At 33.1% G+C, this 19,786-nt stretch overlaps 1 protein-coding gene across 1 annotated transcript; it reads left to right on the top strand.

The window, feature by feature from the left end:
• Positions 1-8,276: 8,276 nt before the first annotated feature.
• Positions 8,277-17,161, top strand: LOC127087726 (cytokinin hydroxylase). The gene is made up of 4 exons (XM_051028657.1): positions 8,277-8,624; positions 8,804-9,033; positions 15,731-16,348; positions 16,494-17,161. Exons 1-4 carry the CDS (start codon positions 8,342-8,344, stop codon positions 16,917-16,919), a joined length of 1,557 nt encoding a protein of 518 aa, XP_050884614.1. The 5' UTR covers positions 8,277-8,341; the 3' UTR covers positions 16,920-17,161.
• Positions 17,162-19,786: the final 2,625 nt, after the last annotated feature.

Genomic DNA, 19,786 nt, shown 5'->3' with positions numbered 1-19,786 from the left:
CGTTGTAGCCCATCTATTCCTCGCTCTTCTCAGAAGTGGTATCATATTCTTGTTTGGCTTGGTTAGTAGCAAGAATTGGATATGTGTGGATCCTATTATAAAATGTAGGTATATTTACTTTTATATATCCAATATTTTGTCTCTTTCTCTTTGTGGATACGGTAACAATTTGTTAATGTCAAGCAAATAAAAGTTAAGATAATAATTAAAGGAATGTATTGTACTAATAAAAAAAGATAATATATATATATATATATATATATATATATATATATATATATATATATATATATATATATATATATATATATATAAGTACTAGAAGTCCCTAAAGCATTGGCGGATCCACATAGTAGATGATGGGGCACTTGCCCCCACAAAACTTTTGATAATGGGTCTATTTTTTAATGATATGTGATTTATATATTTTATAATTAAAGTTTTAGTTCTCATATTTTAAATAAAAAATAATCTTTATATTTTAAATTCAATAATTCTAATTTTTTTCCTCATATTTTTATATTGAAAACTGATGATAAATCTATTTGTTTATTGATATATAACTTATATATTTTATCTTTAAAGTTTTTTTTAAGATTTTTGGCCTGCTTCTCATATGTTTGTATTGAAAATTGATCATTTTTTTATTTTTTAATGTGTAAATTATAGTTTTTATCTTTAAAGTTCTATAAAAGTTGATAATACGATGATTTTTCATGTTTCATAAATGTGTTTATGTGAAATTTAGTAAATAAAACAAGTTTCAGGTTACTTAAGAGATTAAACTTGAAAAGATCTCGGGACATATTTGTGTGAATAATAAATTTTAAATAATTTTGACATCAATGTCGAAATGTGCAGTTTGGAAATAATAATTAAACTTTAAACAAATTGAAATGCAAAGAACTTGAACTAAAGTGACTAAAAATAATTTAATTGCAGAAAATGCTTGAACATAAAGACTTTAATTTGCAAAAAAGGGACACGCATATGTACATTCTCAACTCTTTTCTCAATTACACAGATACTTTGAGTTGTGTATATTTTGCGTACAATTGTGAATCCCTAAAACTCAAAGTGAATGGTACTTATATACTAATCCTAAATTAATCGTCTACAACGGTCGACTAAACATAACATGTCGCGTGCTCACTTTCATGCAACCTTCGTCTTCGATAAGCTTCCACGTGTCTTTCAATAATATTTTAATCTTATACATTCACACTCCATTCGACTGCATAGAGAATATCTTGGAAACTCTGAAATTCACTAAGCCCCAAAACTTCTTGATCTTCGTTTGACTACAATTTCGACCACAGTAAAAAGTCTTTGTCGACAAATCAAATTCGTCGAAATCTTCATGACCATCATTAACCATTTTGACTTTTCACCGAAATCATTATTACATGATTTTATCATATTCTTGTGTTTTTAATGCTGGTGTCAAAACAACAACCCGATGTTAGAAAATTCGGTAAAATTAAATGGATCCAGGACTGAATCGTGATTGAGAATCACTTTCCTTAAAAGTATTTCAAGCACTCTTTTATTATGTCTTAGAGTTGGAAAATGCAAGAACACTCAGGATAATATCAGCCTTAATTTCGAGTCTGCACAAGACAAGTGAAGAACCCGAAATGCAAGGAAGGTTTTTCTGGAATTTGGAAGAGAAATACGTTTTTAGTTCTTGTATCATTTTTCTGAATAGAATCATATATTTATAGGAGATATGGATGTTGTTTTAAAAGTTTGCAACCTTTGATGAAACAACACCATTTCACCATAAAACACAATGTTTCATATATGACACTATTTCATGAAAAGATATGAAGATTGAATTCAAAATTCAAACAAAACAATAACTAAAATTCTGAGCACTAATTAAAACAAAGCATTAAATGCTATTTAACTCTTTTGTCATTTTGGAACTAATATTGCAAAACAATTTCCAACAATCCCCCACTAGTTCTAATAATGACAAAAATCATTCCAGATAGTGAAATATAAAAAAGTGTTAATACAGTTAGGTATCTTTCGATTTTAAACTTAACCTTAGTGAGGATAACGCAAAGTTTAATCGGAATGTTTGGTAGCAAAGCTTTTAAACCATTAATCCATGGGATCAGACCGGCGTTACCTTACACACACTCTTTAAAGGTTCTTCCTTTACATATCTCGCTTAGCACTTATTTATGGCCATATGCTATCCTTTTCATGAATTTTTCATGAGAGAAACTCCAACTCTCACTTTGAGACGGCACCATCTCAAAATTCACATAGGTGAGGTTCATATAGCATCCTTTCCAATAGATACTCTTCTTCGTTAATGAACTTCATTAAGAGGTTTTGGAAACCTCAACCCTCAATTCAACACAGTCAACCTTATTTCCCAAATTCTTGACTTACATCCAATTCAACGACTTGTTGTTACCCATTGAATCTTGAAGTTAATGTTTTGTTAACATAAGATTGGGTTGCTGCCGCTGTCGGAACCTTTATTTAAGGAGTTTCAACCCCATTCCTCTCGAGGTTGTTCGTACTAAGTCTCTGGCCAGTGGCTTAGTAAACGGATCTGCTAAGTTATAGCATGTTCGTATGTAGGTGAGTGAAATGATTCCATCCTTAATCAATTTTCTTACGAACGAATGTCTAAGTCCTATATGTCTAGACTTTCCATTATACACTTCGCTGAATGCTCTTGCTAATGTGGCTTGGCTATCGCAATGTATCATCACTTTTGAGACATTGTCTTTAGCCAATGGAACTTCCAACAGAAGATCCCTCAACCATTCCGCTTCTTGACCGGCGGAAGCGAGAGCCACGAACTCTGATTCCATGGTCGAAAGTGTAATGCATGTTTGTTTCTTGCTCTTCCAAGAAATTGCTCCACCAGCAAGTGTAAATATCCATCCAGTTGTAGATTTATGGTCTCCAATATTAGATATCCAACTCGCATCAGTGTATCCTTCTAATATGGCAGGGAACCTTCCATAGTGAAGACCAAGGTCCTTGGTTTTCAGTAGATAGCCAAAAATCCTTGTAATTGCCTTCCAATGTTCATTACTTGGATTACTAGTAAATCGACTCATTTTACTGACTGCAAATGATATGTCGGGTCTGGTACATTGCATTAGGTACATTAGACACCCTATTGCACTTGCATATTCCAATTGAGCCACTGATCTTCCATTATTCTTTTGAAGTTTGTTGGCATGATCAAATGGAGTGGTTACTTCCTTAAAGTTTAGATGTTTAAACTTATCAAGCATTTTCTCAATATAGTGGGTTTGACTAAGTTCATAACCCCCACTATTTCGCTTAACCTTGATCCCTAAAATTGTGTCAACAAGTCCAAGATCTTTCATCTTGAAAGTGGATGTTAGAAACTTCTTTGTTTCTAAGATTCCTTTTAAATCATTACTAATGATCAACATATCGTCGACATAGAGACAAAGGAATATTACAGTGGTTTTGCACGTCTTTGTGTATAAACACTTGTCACAAGAATTAGGAATAAATCCATTTGAGAGTATTACAGAGTCAAATTTTTGATGCCACTGTTTTGGTGCTTGTTTTAGTCCGTATAAGGATTTGACAAGTTTACACACCTTTTGTTCATTTCCAGGAAGCAGGTAGCCTTCCGGTTGTTCCATGTAGATTTCCTCATCGAGATCTCCATTTAGGAACGTTGTTTTAACATCCATCTGATGGATTATAAGATCATTCAAAGATGCTAAGGCAAACAACAATCTAATAGTAGTTGTTCTTGCTACTGGTGCGTATGTGTCGAAGTAATCTATGCCTTCTTTCTGTCTAAATCCTTTTGTCACTAATCTGGCTTTATAAGTGTTTAGAGTACCATCGCTATGGTATTTCTTCTTAAACACCCACTTGCATCCAATGGGCCTTGATCCCTTAGGTAAGTCAACAAGTTCCCAAGTGTGGTTTGATACAATTGAATCCATTTCATCTTGGATAGCATCTTTCCAAAAAGTGGAGTCCCTTGAAGTTATTGCTTCCTTATAAGTTTTTGGATCATCTTCCACTTGAAGAATAATCGGAATGCGTTGAACAAAGTTCTTACAATTTCCCTCAACAAGATAAAAGGAAATAGATTGAGAATCAATCTCATCTGGTCCTAGATTCTTTGTCTTCCGAATTCTCTTGCTTATCCTAGGCTCGGGTTGTGGTTCAATGATTATAGGAGTGCCTTCAGTTTGTATTTCTACAATCCGAGAAGAGTTATCTTCATGAGATTCTTTATTAGTGGCCGACTCCGATCCTTTATCCTTTGTGATAAGGTTTTCAAAGAATTCTACATCCTGGGATTCAACAATTACATTAGATTCTAGATTTAAGAGTCTATATGCTTTACTGTGTTGTGCATATCCTACAAAAGCACATCTTATTCCTCGAGGACCCAACTTGGTTCTTTTAGGGTCCATGTTTTTGTAGTATGCCACACACCCCCACACTTTAAAGTAACCGATATTTGGCGCTCTACCTTTCCATGACTCATATGGAGATATACCAGTTTTCTTTAACGGAATTCTATTGATTATATGACAGGCGGACAATAATGCCTCACCCCACAAGTTAAGGGGTAATTTAGAATGCATCAACATGGCATTCATCATCTCTTGATATGTTCGATTCTTTCTTTCTGCCATGCCATTTTGTTGCGGTGTTCGTGGTGCCGAACATTCATGTATTATACCGTGCTCTTCACAGAATGCATCAAATTCAATTGAAAAGTATTCGCCGCCCCTATCACTTCTAAGGACCTTTATACTTTTATTTAATTGATTTTCGACTTCTGCTTTATAAGTCTTAAAGGCATTAAATGCATCATCTTTATGCTTTAAGAGATATACATGAGTGTATCTAGAGGAATCGTCTATGAATGTAATAAAGTATCTATTCCCTCCACGTGTCAACATGCCATTAAATTCGCACAAATCTGAGTGCACAAGATCAAGTAATTTCGTTTCCTTTCAACACTTTTGAAAGGCTTCTTAATCATTTTTGATTCAACACATAATTCACATTTTTTGAAATCCTTTATATTACATGAAATTAGTCCAGATTTAATTAGTCTCTTCATAGAACTAATACCACAATGTGCTAATCTATTATGCCATAAAGAAACGGAATCAAGCATGTAAGCGGAATTAGAAATTTCATTAATAATATTATCATTAGTACATAGTTTGATCATTCCCTCTGCGGAATATCCTTTTCCAATGAATACACCATTACGGGTCAAAATAAGTTTGCCCGATTCATATACAGATTTAATACCCGGTTTTCCCAATAAATCCCCACTAACAAGATTCCTATTCATGTCTGGAACATGAAGCACATTTACAAGTGTAACTTTCTTTCCAGAAGTGAAGTTAAGTTCGACCGAACCGGTTCCAACAACTTTAGAGCGGACTTCATTTCCCATTTGTACCTCTTGTCCATCAATTGCTTCAGAATAGGTTTTGAATGCAGCCTTGTCATAAGTAACATGCACCGTAGCACAAGTGTCATACCACCAGCCTTGAACTTTTCCTTTGATTGCCATAATTTCGCTCACTGTAGCAATTATGTCATCATCTGATCGAATTGCATTGATCTCATTTTTTGCTTTATTTTGTCTGCAATCTCGAGCATAGTGTCCAGGTTTACCGCATACGAAACATCCGTTCTTTGGACCTTTATGACCGCCAGAGTTCTTGAACTTGTTATGTTCTTTCTTTGGTCCAAGATGACTCTTCATGCCATCATGTCTCTTCTTTCCCTTGTTGGTCACAGCGTTTGTTTTGAAATGAGTAGGGGGTTCTGATTTCTCCCTCTCCTTCGATTCCTCCTCGATTCGAAGATGTTTCTGAATTTTCTCCAAGGAGAAGTCCTCGGAACTGTGCAACAATTTCTTTCGGTAGCCTTTCCATGAAGGTGGTAATTTTGCAATAATTGCACCGACTTGGAAGGTCTCAGGGATGTCTATTTTTACTGCCTTTATTTTATTGACCAGAACTTGCAATTCATGCACTTGGGGAAGAATGGGCTTAGAATCTAAGAATTTAAAATCGAAATATTTAGATATTAAGAACTTCTTCGTACCTTCCTCTTCAGCCTTGAACTTGAATTCTAGTGCCTTCCATATTTCTGTTGCCGATGGATTGTCTGTGTAGAGGTCGTAGAGACAATCAGATAAAGTATTCAGAATGTGTCCACGGCAAAGCAGTTCGTCCTCCTTGCGTTTCTTGCGCTCCTTCTTGAGATCTTCCGAATCATTTCCCGTTGGTTCAGGTATTGGTTGTAGGTCGGGATCAAGAACATAGTGAACCTTCAGGGCAGTCAATAGGAATGTCATCTTGTCTTGCCATCTTGTGTAATTTGTTCCATCAAATCGATCTAACTTGACAAGATCCTGGTTCATCACTTTGATGCTTGAAACAGCAGCGTCTGAAGCCATTATGTTACTAATACTTTTAAGATTGTTAGAAAATTCGGTAAAATTAAATGGATCCAGGACTGAATCGTGATTGAGAATCACTTTCCTTAAAAGTATTTCAAGCACTCTTTTATTATGTCTTAGAGTTGGAAAATGCAAGAACACTCAGGATAATATCAGCCTTAATTTCGAGTCTGCACAAGACAAGTGAAGAACCCGAAATGCAAGGAAGGTTTTTCTGGAATTTGGAAGAGAAATACGTTTTTAGTTCTTGTATCATTTTTCTGAATAGAATCATATATTTATAGGAGATATGGATGTTGTTTCAAAAGTGTGCAACCTTTGATGAAACAACACCATTTCACCATAAAACACAATGTTTCATATATGACACTATTTCATGAAAAGATATGAAGATTGAATTCAAAATTCAAACAAAACAATAACTAAAATTCTGAGCACTAATTAAAACAAAGCATTAAATGCTATTTAACTCTTTTGTCATTTTGGAACTAATATTGCAAAACAATTTCCAACAACACCCGACACCTTATTTAAAAATGCATAAATAAACAAATTTAATTGCAAAAGGGTGAGAGGAGAACCAAAATTGTTTGAATTTGAAATAAGAGAACTTAGTTAGTAAATATGGCAAAATACAGGACCAAAATTGTAATTAAATCTTTTGACATAATTTTTCTATTGAATTTATTGCCCCACACCCAAAATAGTTTATGGAACCGCCAGGTTACTCTTAATTTTTTTTCAAAATTTACAAATATTAGAAGTTGTATTGGAACGTATGTAACTAACATATGTCTAAGAGTTAAGAATTGGAAGTTTAATCATATCCTTAAATCAAAAGATATGAGCCCTCATAAATTTTAGAAAAAATCAAAGGCGGAGGAAATTATAGAAAAAAATAAAGGAGTTAATTCAATTACTTAAAGATGAAGATACGAGCTCAGAAAATAAAGAATCATAAACTTCATCATACTCCTATCATACAACTCCGACGGAATCCTTTGAAAGAACATACTTGGTAGTAGAACGATCTTCAGAAGATTCAACATCAAATGAAGGAATCACATGTTTGAGAACTGTTAATAAGAAATATCTTCAAGTGAAATCTTCGAAAGAAGAAAATGAGGAGATACATCAACCTCGGGGAGAAACATAAAAAAAAAATTCCAATAAAGAAGATGAAGTTTCCTTAAAAGCAGCCTACGAGATAGATATTGTTCAGATAACTAAACCACCTTATAAAGAATTGTTCAAAATGAGTGCTTATCTAGAGAAAGAAAATGATAAACTAAGAGAACACAACTTAGGTCTCAAAGATTCTTTAAGATATCTTGAAAAAATCAATACATCATTTAAGATAGAAATAACTAATATAAAAATTTTAAGAAAAGAATGTAAGAGTTGTGTCTCCCAGAAAAAGATTTTGATTTACGTGAAAGTAATAATTTTCAATTCAATGATGAATTTTGCTATACAAATATAGAGTAAAAAATTATCGGAGATATCATAATATTAAATTTGACACCCTTGTGACATTTCATCTTCAATATATATATATATATATATATATATATATATATATATATATATATATATATATATAATATTTTTCTTCTCATATTTTAGTTTTGTTAGTATATATATAAGGGAGAACTGAATCACGTTTGCAAAACTATTGTAGCCATCATCGTTTAAACCGTGGTCAAAGCACTTTTTAGTGCCATAATAACTTTCCTTTAAAAGAAGTGTCGTAATAACTTCTTACTCGTATTATTGACCCAAATTTTCATTTTGCTTTCTCATTATCAATATCAACAACTATATAGCATAAGCAAATGAAAGAGGAGTTTGTAGAGAGATAGGGAGAGAAACAAGATGGCTTTTGTTGCATTATCACAAATTCATTTTGTACTCATTTCAATAACACTTGCTTTATGTCTTTGCTTGCTCACAACACTAACATATTTTTGGTGGATTTTACCTAACCATAAACTTCAAAACCTTAAGAAATGTGGATTTGATGGGCCAACACCAAGTTTTCCATTTGGAAACATCAAAGAAATGAAAAGGAATTCTTCTTTTTCTTCTTCACTTGATATCACTCATAATATTCACTCTACCGTTTCTCCTTATTATTATTCTTGGCAAAAATCTTTTGGTAAGCTAAGAATCATGATGTTTTTAATAATGATTGATAATGTTTTTTAAGAAACTCGGTATAAGATCTTAGTATCGACTAATCTGGGATCAATCTCACCGTTCATTAGATTCGATTAAAGTTTTTGTTCTGTATGGACTGACCAAAGGATATTTATGTTGAATAATGCATTTTTTTAGGGAAAGTTTTCGTTTATTGGTTGGGGGCAGAACCATTTTTATACGTTGCAGATCCTGAATTCTTGAAGAAAATGTCTGGAAAAGTTATGGCGAAGAAATGGGGGAAACCAAGTGTTTTTAGAAAAGATAGAAAAGCAATGTTTGGAAATGGTTTGGTGATGGCTGAAGGCAGCATATGGGTACATCATCGACATGTTATAGCCCCAACATTTACTCCAATTAATCTTAAGGTTTAATATATTCTCTCTCTCTTCACTCTCAAATTTCAAATCATCATTCAAAAAAATGTCTTAAACAATTTTGTTATATCATGATGTTAATATTGATATACTTCACTAATATATTAAATCATTTTTATTTTATATATATATATATATATATATATATATATATATATATATATATATATTTGATAATAAAACATTTGTCACTAAATATATGTCTACTTTCAAATTAGGTATAAATTGTTTTCAAATAATTTGCTTACTAATATTATAGTTTTTTTTTAAATAACTTGCTAATTAATATCACTAAGTATTGTATAATATGAAAAAATAAAAACTACAATATGCATAACATAGATACATTAAGTATACAACCAACTTTCATAATAAGAATGAAATACACAAACCAACTTCTCTTAACAAAGGTGAAATAAAAAATGGAGTATTAAACACAGAAAAAAAAACTAGTTTAATCATAAAACTTACTGGAATGTTATCCCTATCCATTTTTTTACACAAAATACTTAAATTGTATATATTCTTATATGGAGAATAATGTATTTTTTAAATTACAAAAAAAAATTATAAAGAGTGCATGAACAGTATGTGAAAAGTGTCCGTGAACAATACATGTGAATATTGACTTAAAGTAATGAAATAAAATTGATTAATTAAATATAAAGAATTGATTAATAAAGTGATGAAGTTGATTAATAAACGTCAAATATTAAAAATAATTTTTAGTGAAAAATCAAAATTGGTTATTGAAAAGTAAAAAGTTGTTTACTGAAACTATAAAGTTGATTAATAAACATCCAAATATTAAAAATATAAAAACACTAAGAGAAAATCTTCCCATTGTCATCAAAATCACTAAATTCTTAAAATCATATAAAAACAACATAGTTGTACTAGGTAAAAAAATCAACTACAATAAACAATGTATTCTTGAGAATTTTTTACAAAAATAACCCATTTTTTCATTGAAATTCTCAAAATGTCCCCAGTTTCAAAAAAAATCTCAAACTACCCCATTTTTAGGAGGAGTCGCCAATTGAATTGGCGACTCCTCTTAAAAATTGAATGAAGGCGCCAATTGGATTGGTTAGGACATGTGCCCTAGCCAATCCAATTGGCGCCCATGTGTATTACTTGATAGGAGGCGTCAATTGGATTGTCATCTCAGTGTAAAATGCATTTTTTTTTGTAAATGGTCTACATGATACATAAATTTGAAATAGGACCAATTGATATTAATAAAATTTTCCGTTTACACAAAAATACCTAATGGTGATGACCGAAATCACCTAATCGACCTCCGGTCCCACATCCCCTAGATACCCTAACTCGTGGCCCTAACCCACGTTGATGATTCACCACTGGTGTTTGAGCATCTGAGGGGCCAGGAGCGTCACTACCAACTACAGTAGATGGTCTGTTGAGATAGTCAGACAAGTCGGCATAGTCTTCAGTATTCATCGAGGGTGTACTGTCGTAGCTGAGTTCACGACCCATGCCAGAGTAGTTGGGTTGTGGTTGACTCATTGGTGGGCGACCGGGACGGTTGAAGGGAGACATGGGTGTGAATGATGCGTCAAGGAAAGGTTGGAAATATTGTTGGGGTGTTTGGTAGAGATGGGGTTGTTGGATGTTTTGGTTTTGTGAGGTTTGGGCTTCTTGGCTATGGTAGGAGGAGGGGCGGTTGGTGTTGAATGATCGTTGGGTGTTCGGGCTAAGGCAGCTTTGGTAGGGTGATGGGGTGGATGCGAAGCGATGTTGGATCTCAGGTTGATGGTCAATTTGTTGGTGGTGGTATGGGGTATGCTCTTGGTATTGGGGTTGGGTGTATGACATGTTTTGGTTGTATGTTTGTGTGTTGGTTGAACGGAATGTTTGACGGACGGGGGATTGTGTGTATCCGGTCTGACACTGTTGTTGGGGGTTTGATTTTGAGGTGTCAGGTGTGTAAGTCATCTGGCGTGGATCGTAGAGGTACATATCCTCGTCGGTGAACTGAAAACCAACCGATATGTACCAAGCTATATAAGTACGACTTGGTTTTTCTTCATATGGCATGATTGCGTCAGTTAAGACATGGTCGTGGCGGTGCTTCCATTTGCGACACTCCGATCTTGCGAAGCTTTGCCATGGATTGAAGTTCCATTGGTCGTTAACTTTGTGCAGATGTCACTCTCCTAGGCTTGTTGGGGGATCTGGGATGTTTTGGGGCATACGAACTGCAACTTCACACGATCACTGTTGTGCATCTCCACAGTTGTGAACCGTATTATTGGTGTCCATGCAGTCCATACGGCCGCGTCTTCAGCGTTGACCTCATGGTCATGATCCAAATTAAGGTATGGACGCCAAATGAACTGAAATGTGAAAGAATATAGGATTATAGTCTAGGTAGAAGAAGTTAACAAATTATAACGAAATAAATTAAGTTATTATCCTTACGTCTGTCGGTCGAAGGTGATCCAACAGATTGCGATACTGAGTATTATAGTGTCTAGGACATTTGTTATAACTCATACCACATGCAGGCCATCTACACCAAAAAGGTAGGAATATTAATTAAAGATAATAATATTTAAGGAAGTAAGTAAAGATATAGCAATTTAAACAACTTACTTTTGTGCATAAGGGAATGTGAAAATATTGTTGTTGACGGGTGCTAGGGACGGTAGTCTTGACTAACCACATGCTTGTAGCAAAACAGCACATCCAGAAAATGTAGATGTGTCTTTGTGTGAGTTTTTGCACAATGAGCTATAGAGATAGGCTAGACAAGCAGATCCCCAACTGTAACTTCCTATTCTATCTACATGTCTAAGTAAAGGTAAATACATAATATGCATGCTAGAACCACTACCTTCGGGAAATAAAAACGAACCAATTAACAGCATAATGTAACACCTAGCTTTTATTATTCGAGCATCTTCGATAGAATGCTCATCTAAGTATAAACTATTATAGTATGACTTAAGGCGTGAAAGTAGTATACCTTGACATCTTGCGCTATCATCTAACAAATCAGTCTCCATGAGGTCCATGCAAATTGAATTTGCATAGTTGGTTTTACCATTAACAACCTTACCTTCAATGGGCAGTCCCAAAAGCATATAGACGTCTTTTAACGTCACAGTACACTCACCGGTTGGGAACCAAAATGTGTGTGTCTCTGGACGCCATCTTTCGCATAAATAAAGAATGAATTTTTTATCTACGAACCAAGACAAAAGCTTGCTTATGTGACCAAAACCGGCGAGCTTCTTAGTAGCTTGCATGGTTGACACATCATTTCGGACTAGCTTGCATGTGCGACACATCACTTCGAACTAGCTAGCATGTGAGACACATCATTTCCCTATTTAAGTGTCTTACTATCAACATCCAAGACACATCACTCACATTCATCTGCAGCAAGAAAATAGTTTTCATCTGCACAATGTCATCTTCACCAAAATACAGTGTCAACGTTCACTACAACGGTGAAACATACGAGTCTGAGTTATATGGGTTTTGTTTTCGAAGCACTGATACCATTAGACTTACTATCAAGAGAAATGCAACATTCTTGCATTTGAAAAAAAGAATACAATCCTGTATAGGATCGGGTATTGTGTCAAAGATCACGTATCAAAATCCAATATTTTTTTAGAATAGTCAATGCAAGTTTTTCCCGCTTAAGGCACGGGACGATGAAGATGTTGAATACATGTTTGTTAGTCATGAACATTCAGGTTGCAACTGTATTAAGTTGTACATTACTCTTCAACCATGTATACCGTCTCAGCAGTCTCAAATAACCGCTCAGGATGAATCTGGTGAATTTGATCCACAATGGTCAGATGACGTCAACCCAGAAGCAGAAGCAGAAGTGGACGTTGTTGATGAAGAAGAAGAGGAGACTGAGATACAGGTTGATCAGATGTTGAACAACGACATTGAAGATGATGATCAACTACCACCAATACCTCCTAGTCATGTCTGCAATCTGCCTCAACATATGACAAATTTGGATTTGCACGACGATGATACATCCAACAATGTTTTCTATAACCCGTATCCATGATCAGAAGGCGAATTAAAGGTGTGAGACATGTTTCGTACCAAAGAAGAATGTGTGCGAGCTATTAAAAAGTTCCACATGAAAAACTCTACTGATTTTACAGTGAAACGCACTGATTCAAGAAGGTATGTTATCGAATGTCGTAACATCCTTTGTAAGTTTCGTTTGGCTGTGTCTTACAAAAAGAAAAACGACTCTTGGGAGATCGCTTCAATAGACCCACCTCACAGTTGCATTGCAACTAACGTTGAACAAGATCACCGTAAACTAAGCGCTGTATTGATATGTCAAGACATTCTGTCGTTGGTTAATAAAGACCCATCAGTGAAGGTGAGTATAATTATATCCCATATTAGAACAACATATAATTATACACCATCTTACAAGAAAGCATGGATTGAGAGGACAAAGGATATTGAACAGGTATTCGGCAACTGGGAGGATTCATACAAAGAATTGCCACGACTTTTATGGGCCCTAAAAACATATGTCCTAGGAACTGTGGCAATTATGAAGACATTTCCAGCAATGATGCCAGATGGAACCAATGTTACGGGTATAAAATCTTTCACCGTCTCTTTTGGGCGTTTAACACATGCATCAAAGGTTTCGCATTCTGCAAACCTATTATTCAAATTGATGGCACTTGATTATACGGAAAATACAAGGGTACTTTGCTTATGGCGGTTGCACAAGACGGCAACAACAATGTCTTTCCCATTGCCTTTTCTCTGGTTGAAGGTGAAACGGCTGGTCGATGGGGTTTCTTTCTTCGACATCTCAGAACGCATGTGGCTCCACAAGTCAATCTCTATTTGATTTCTAGTAGACATGCTGCCATTGAGAGTGCCTACAACAACCATGACAACGGATAGCATGATCCTCCTTCTAACCCAGTGTTTTTAGAAAAGATAGAAAAGCAATGTTTGGAAATGGTTTGGTGATGACTGAAGGCAGCATATGGGTACATCATCGACATGTTATAGCCCCAACTTTTACTCCAATTAATCTTAAGGTTTAATATATTCTCTCTCTTCACTCTCAAATTTCAAATCATCATTCAAAAAAATGTCTTAAACAATTTTGTTATATCATGATGTTAATATTGATATACTTCACTAATATATATATATATATATATATATATATATATATATATATATATATATATATATATATATATATATATATATATATATATATATATATATATATATATATATATATATATATATATATATATATATATTTGATAATAAAATATTTGTCACTAAATATATGTCTCCTTTCAATTTAGGTATAAATTGTTTTCAAATAAATTGCTTACTAATATTATAGTTTTTTTTAAATAACTTGCTAATTAATAGCACTAAGTATTGTATAATATGAAAAAATAAAAACTACAATATGCATAACATAGATACATTAAGTATACAACCAACTTTCATAATAAGAATGAAATAACAAACCAACTTCTCTTTAACAAAGGTGAAATAAAAAATGGAGTATTAAATACAGAAAAAACTAGTTTGTGTTTGTTTTTAATCATAAAACTTACTGAAATTTTATTCCTACCCATTTTTTTCACCAAATACTTATATCATATATATTGTTCATCATACTTATATATCATATATATTGTTCATCATATTTATACGACGAATAGTGTATTTTTTAAATTACAAATAAAATTAAGAACAATGTATGAATAGTGCGTGTACGGTTCGTGAAAAGTGTCCGTGAGCAATATATGTGAACATTGACTTAAAGTAGTGAAATAAAATTGATTAATTAAATATAAAAAAATGATTAATGAATTGATGAAGTTGATTAATAAACGTTCAAATATTAAAAATAATTTTTAATGATAAATCAAAATTGATTAATGAAAAGTAAAAAGTTGGTTATTAAAATTATGGAGTTGATTAATAAACATCCAAATATTAAAAATAATTTTGAACAGTCACAAAAGTTGGTATTATGAAATTGATTAATAAAATTATGAAGTTGGTTAATAAAAATTTAAATAATTAAAAATATAAATAAATAAATTTTTATATTTTAAAAAATATATTATTATAATATTTTACTATTCAATAATAAAATGCGATGTATATATATGGATTGTTGTAAGTAAGAATAACATTTTTCTAAAACTTCGTAGGGAAAAACTTACCATATAATATATGACACACCTGCCACTAAGAGAAAATCTTCCTATTGTCATCAAAATCACTAAACTCTTAAAATCATATAAAAACAACATAGTTGTACTAGGTAAAAAAAATCAACTACAATAAACAATGTATTCTCCAAATAGTTGTGCATTAATATTTTGTATTTTCTGTATTTTCTTTGTATTTGATACAAAAATATTTAGGATTTAGGATAAAATAGTTGTGCATTGAAGTTATTTAACAAAAATTAAGTAATTAAACTCAAATAATTAATGTTCTTATATAGATGACTAATTTTAAAGGAGAATCATTTTCAATGTAGTGATCAAACATAATATAATTTATATTTTTCTTGAAAATGATATATAAATTATTCGTTACATAATATATATTTTTATATTATGTAATAAATTAATCCTAATTATATTTTCAACATTTTTGTCCTCTCTAGACAATGGCAAGCATGATGGTAGATTCAACAAAGAAAATGATCAATAGGTGGAATTTCCAAATTAACTCCGACCACCTTGAGCTCGACATCGAAAGCGAGATTGTAGCATCGGCCGGAGAGATCATAGCAAGAGCAAGCTTTGGAATGGATGACGAAAATGGAAAAATAGTTTTTGATCAACTAAGAACTTTGCAAATGACTCTTTTTAAGACCAATAGATATGTGGGGGTCCCCTTTGGAAAATTCTTTAATTTAAAGAAAACTTTAGAAGCCAAGAAAATTGGTGAAGAAGTTGACAAGCTCTTGTTATCTATTATAGAAAGTAGGATGAATTCAAATGATAAGAAACAACATGAACAAGATTTGTTGGGTCATTTGTTGAAAGAAAATAACGAGATTGATGGACAAACGAACAAGGCATTAACAAAAAAGGAATTGGTTGATGAGTGCAAGACATTTTTCTTTGGTGGCTATGAGACAACATCATTATCAATCACATGGACTTTGTTACTTCTAGCATTGCATCAAGATTGGCAAAACCAATTGAGAGATGAAATTAAACAAGTTGTAGGAAATATTGAAGAACTTGATATCAACTTGCTTGCTGATTTAAAGAAGGTAATTTCAATTTAAAATTTTATGGTATAAAAATATTAAGTATCTCATGTACGCAACTGCACACAACTGAGGTTAGGCTGATACTTCATTCCGACTAAAGTTGTGTTATATTTTAAAATTTATGTAAGTTTTTTTATACATGTAGATGAAATGGGTGATGAATGAAGCACTTAGACTCTACCCACCATCTCCAAATGTTCAAAGGCAAACAATGGAGGATATTCAAGTAGATAATGTAAAGGTGCCTAAAGGGACCAACATTTGGATTGATGTTGTAGCAATGCATCATGATGTTACATTATGGGGGAATGATGCCAACAAGTTCAAACCAGAGAGATTTATGAATGATGCAAATGGGGAATGCAAGCACAAAATGGGATACTTGCCTTTTGGTTTTGGAGGAAGAGCATGTGTTGGTAGGAACTTGACTTTCATGGAGTATAAGATAGTGTTAACCCTACTTCTTTCTAAGTTTAGGTTTAAACTCTCCCCTAGTTATTACCATTCTCCTACTATCATGTTGTCTCTTAGACCTAGTTATGGACTTCCTCTCATAGTTCAACCATTGTAGGATGTTCTTGTATCAAATAAGAACATGTATCCCTCCTCTCTTGGTATTTTAGTTATTTGGGTGGAAATAAACTAGACTAAAGTTGAACTAGGGTTAGAATAAAAGGTAGAGAAAAAATAGCATATTGCTTAAGAAAACATGGTATTGCTTCAAGTTACAAAACTTGTGTTGAGACTAAATATAAAATTGTGTAGCTTAGAAATGATTTTTTTTTCCGCTAGCAATTTTAGATTGCTTGTAGTATGGAGATGACTCGCCATCGAGTCATGATTTTCTTAAGCAAATATATATATATATATATATATATATATATATATATATATATATATATATATATATATATATATATATATATATATATATATTATATATATATATATATATATATATATATATATATATATATATTTGATTCTTTCGATTCTGAAAACCTGAAAATCTCTTTCTTGTAATGTATAAAAGACGTGATGTTTGTCTATTTGATCCTCAATTCTGTCACAAACATGTTCATGTAAAATTTCAATTTCAATTACTCTTTATTTTCCATCTGCATTATATTAATAAGTTTTATTTGGAAGGATCTTTTTAATGGCAAATAACTATATATAAATAGAGGAGGCAAAAAGTATAAGATATAAAGTGGAGTTAGTAATTGGCACAATAAACACAAAAACCTACCAAAGAACATATAGCGAAAGAAAAATACAAAGCAAGACAAAGAGTGCCTCAAAAAACTAGAACTACCCCTAAAAGAACCATTCTAATTCTAGGATAAACATACCACCGTCAATAAAGCATAAACTTCCACGCGCACCTTAGAATCACACATGAAGAAAACTATATGCCACACTTGAATTTTCATTATCACATACATAGAATAGGGTGTGCTGAGAAATTAGAAAAAGACCAATCACACCCAACAACTTATCAAGATAGCATTTTTTGACAAGCAAGATACACTTATCTTCCACGAACTCCTTATCATTTTCTGATCCTATAAAAATAAAATTATTCTTAATTTTTTATAAAGTCGTACCAAATCTTGTTCATAGTTAAAGAGAGGTTTCCTCCAAAGAGATTTCTAAACCATGACTTTACCTTTCAAGTATCAATATCACTCACCTTTCTCCTCTTTCTCTTAGAGATCAAAAACTTCTATAAGAAATAACTCTAAGAGGAGTGTACCTCACCCAAGGGTCATCCCCAAAAGATGTGAGCATACCCAATCCCACATTCCGCCTTCGACCATCCATAAACCAATCTAAGGAGTTAGTACATTTAAAATCTAGAAGAGAGAATCCTCTCCACGAAGGAGAAGATAGTTGAGCTTAGTCACCCTACCTCCTTTAAAAGAGGTGATAGCCCAAATCTCACATCTAGAAATCAAGAAAATCTCTTCAAAAGACTAGTGGACTTAGAAATTAAACGCCACATCTATTTTTCTAGAAGAGCTAGTTTTGTTGGACATGTGACTCCACACACAATAGGGGGTGAATTGTGGAGGTTTGAAAAATGATTGTTTAAAACAAAAACATTGTTATTTTCAGAGTTTAAAAATGTTTTTAATAAAAGGTTTGAAAGTAGCAGCAGAAAATCAATAGAAATAAAATATGTGGAAAATAAAAAGTTAAGGGAAAAGAGAAAACACCGGGAATTATAGAGGTTCGGTCTAAAAAGGTGACATACTCCTCTTTCCAAGACTGGATCTTGAGAGTATCCAATAATCCTTATAAGCTTTTAGTAGGTTAAGCTTATGAACACCATTACACCAGGAAACTCAAGTTCCGGGTTAACTTCCAACCAAATAATAAATAACAGATTTGAGCGGTTAGTCTTTCTTCCAAACACAAACTTGAAGCAGTTAGTCTCCAAGCTAAACTGAGATTTTTTACGGAATTATCTCAAACCAAAGGTGGAGATTTAAACTGACTATCCTCTGAACAAAAATAGGGTTTTACACGGGCTGACCTCAAACTGAATTGAGATGTTACACCAGGCTCATATCGAATAAATGTGAAGCTTTTACATTGGCTGAGCTCACGAATCAAATCGGGGTTTTACACAGGCTGACCACGAACCAAGTTGAGATCTTACACCAAGTTGAGCTTTTACACGAGCTGACCTATAGAACCAAAATGGTGACTTAACAACTAAATCCCTAAACAAAGCTTTTAACGGGTTTAGCTTTGAACCCAAACAAACACTCACTTAATGGAAAAATATTCAACCAAGAGAAAAATACATCTTGGTGAATTTACAAGATCACCCTTTCTAGAATACAACCTTCCTCACCAAACACAAAGACTTTCTCGAAGCGCAATGGATAAAACTTTAGTGAGAGAAAGTAGAAAAATATTTTAGAGAGAGAGAGTGGGGACTGATATAGAGAACTCGCAATTCTAGATGTAAAATCTATTTGGAGGCCTCTATTTATAGGCTAGAGGTTGACATAAAAAAGGAAGACATCCATGAGCTAAATTAATTTCCTAATCGACTGGGTGAGAAAAATTAATCGATTAAGAAATCCCAAAATGGAAGTATTTGATAGAGATAAGTTACCTATAATAAAGACATTGTATTAATCGATTAAGGACAAAATTTTAACTTACCAAATCTATTTGGAGTGTGTTCCAATCGATTGAATAGTTGAAAAAACCTGTCCAACCTATTATGACAGTTCCTGATTCATTTGGCACAATAGCTTTGATCATGATAGCTTTGGTCATGATAGTTTTGATCACCTACAAAAGATGGTTCCACAAGATTTACTATGCTCATGGACTCCAAACCCATATATTTTCTTGGGTTTACACGCATTTGTCCAACTAACTCAGGGGATATTAGCATTACCATAAACCTCATCCCAT

This window comes from Lathyrus oleraceus, chromosome 5 (assembly GCF_024323335.1).
Source record: "Lathyrus oleraceus cultivar Zhongwan6 chromosome 5, CAAS_Psat_ZW6_1.0, whole genome shotgun sequence".
Classification (NCBI taxonomy): domain Eukaryota; kingdom Viridiplantae; phylum Streptophyta; class Magnoliopsida; order Fabales; family Fabaceae; genus Lathyrus; species Lathyrus oleraceus.
This window is presented reverse-complemented; position numbering and strand designations above follow the sequence as displayed.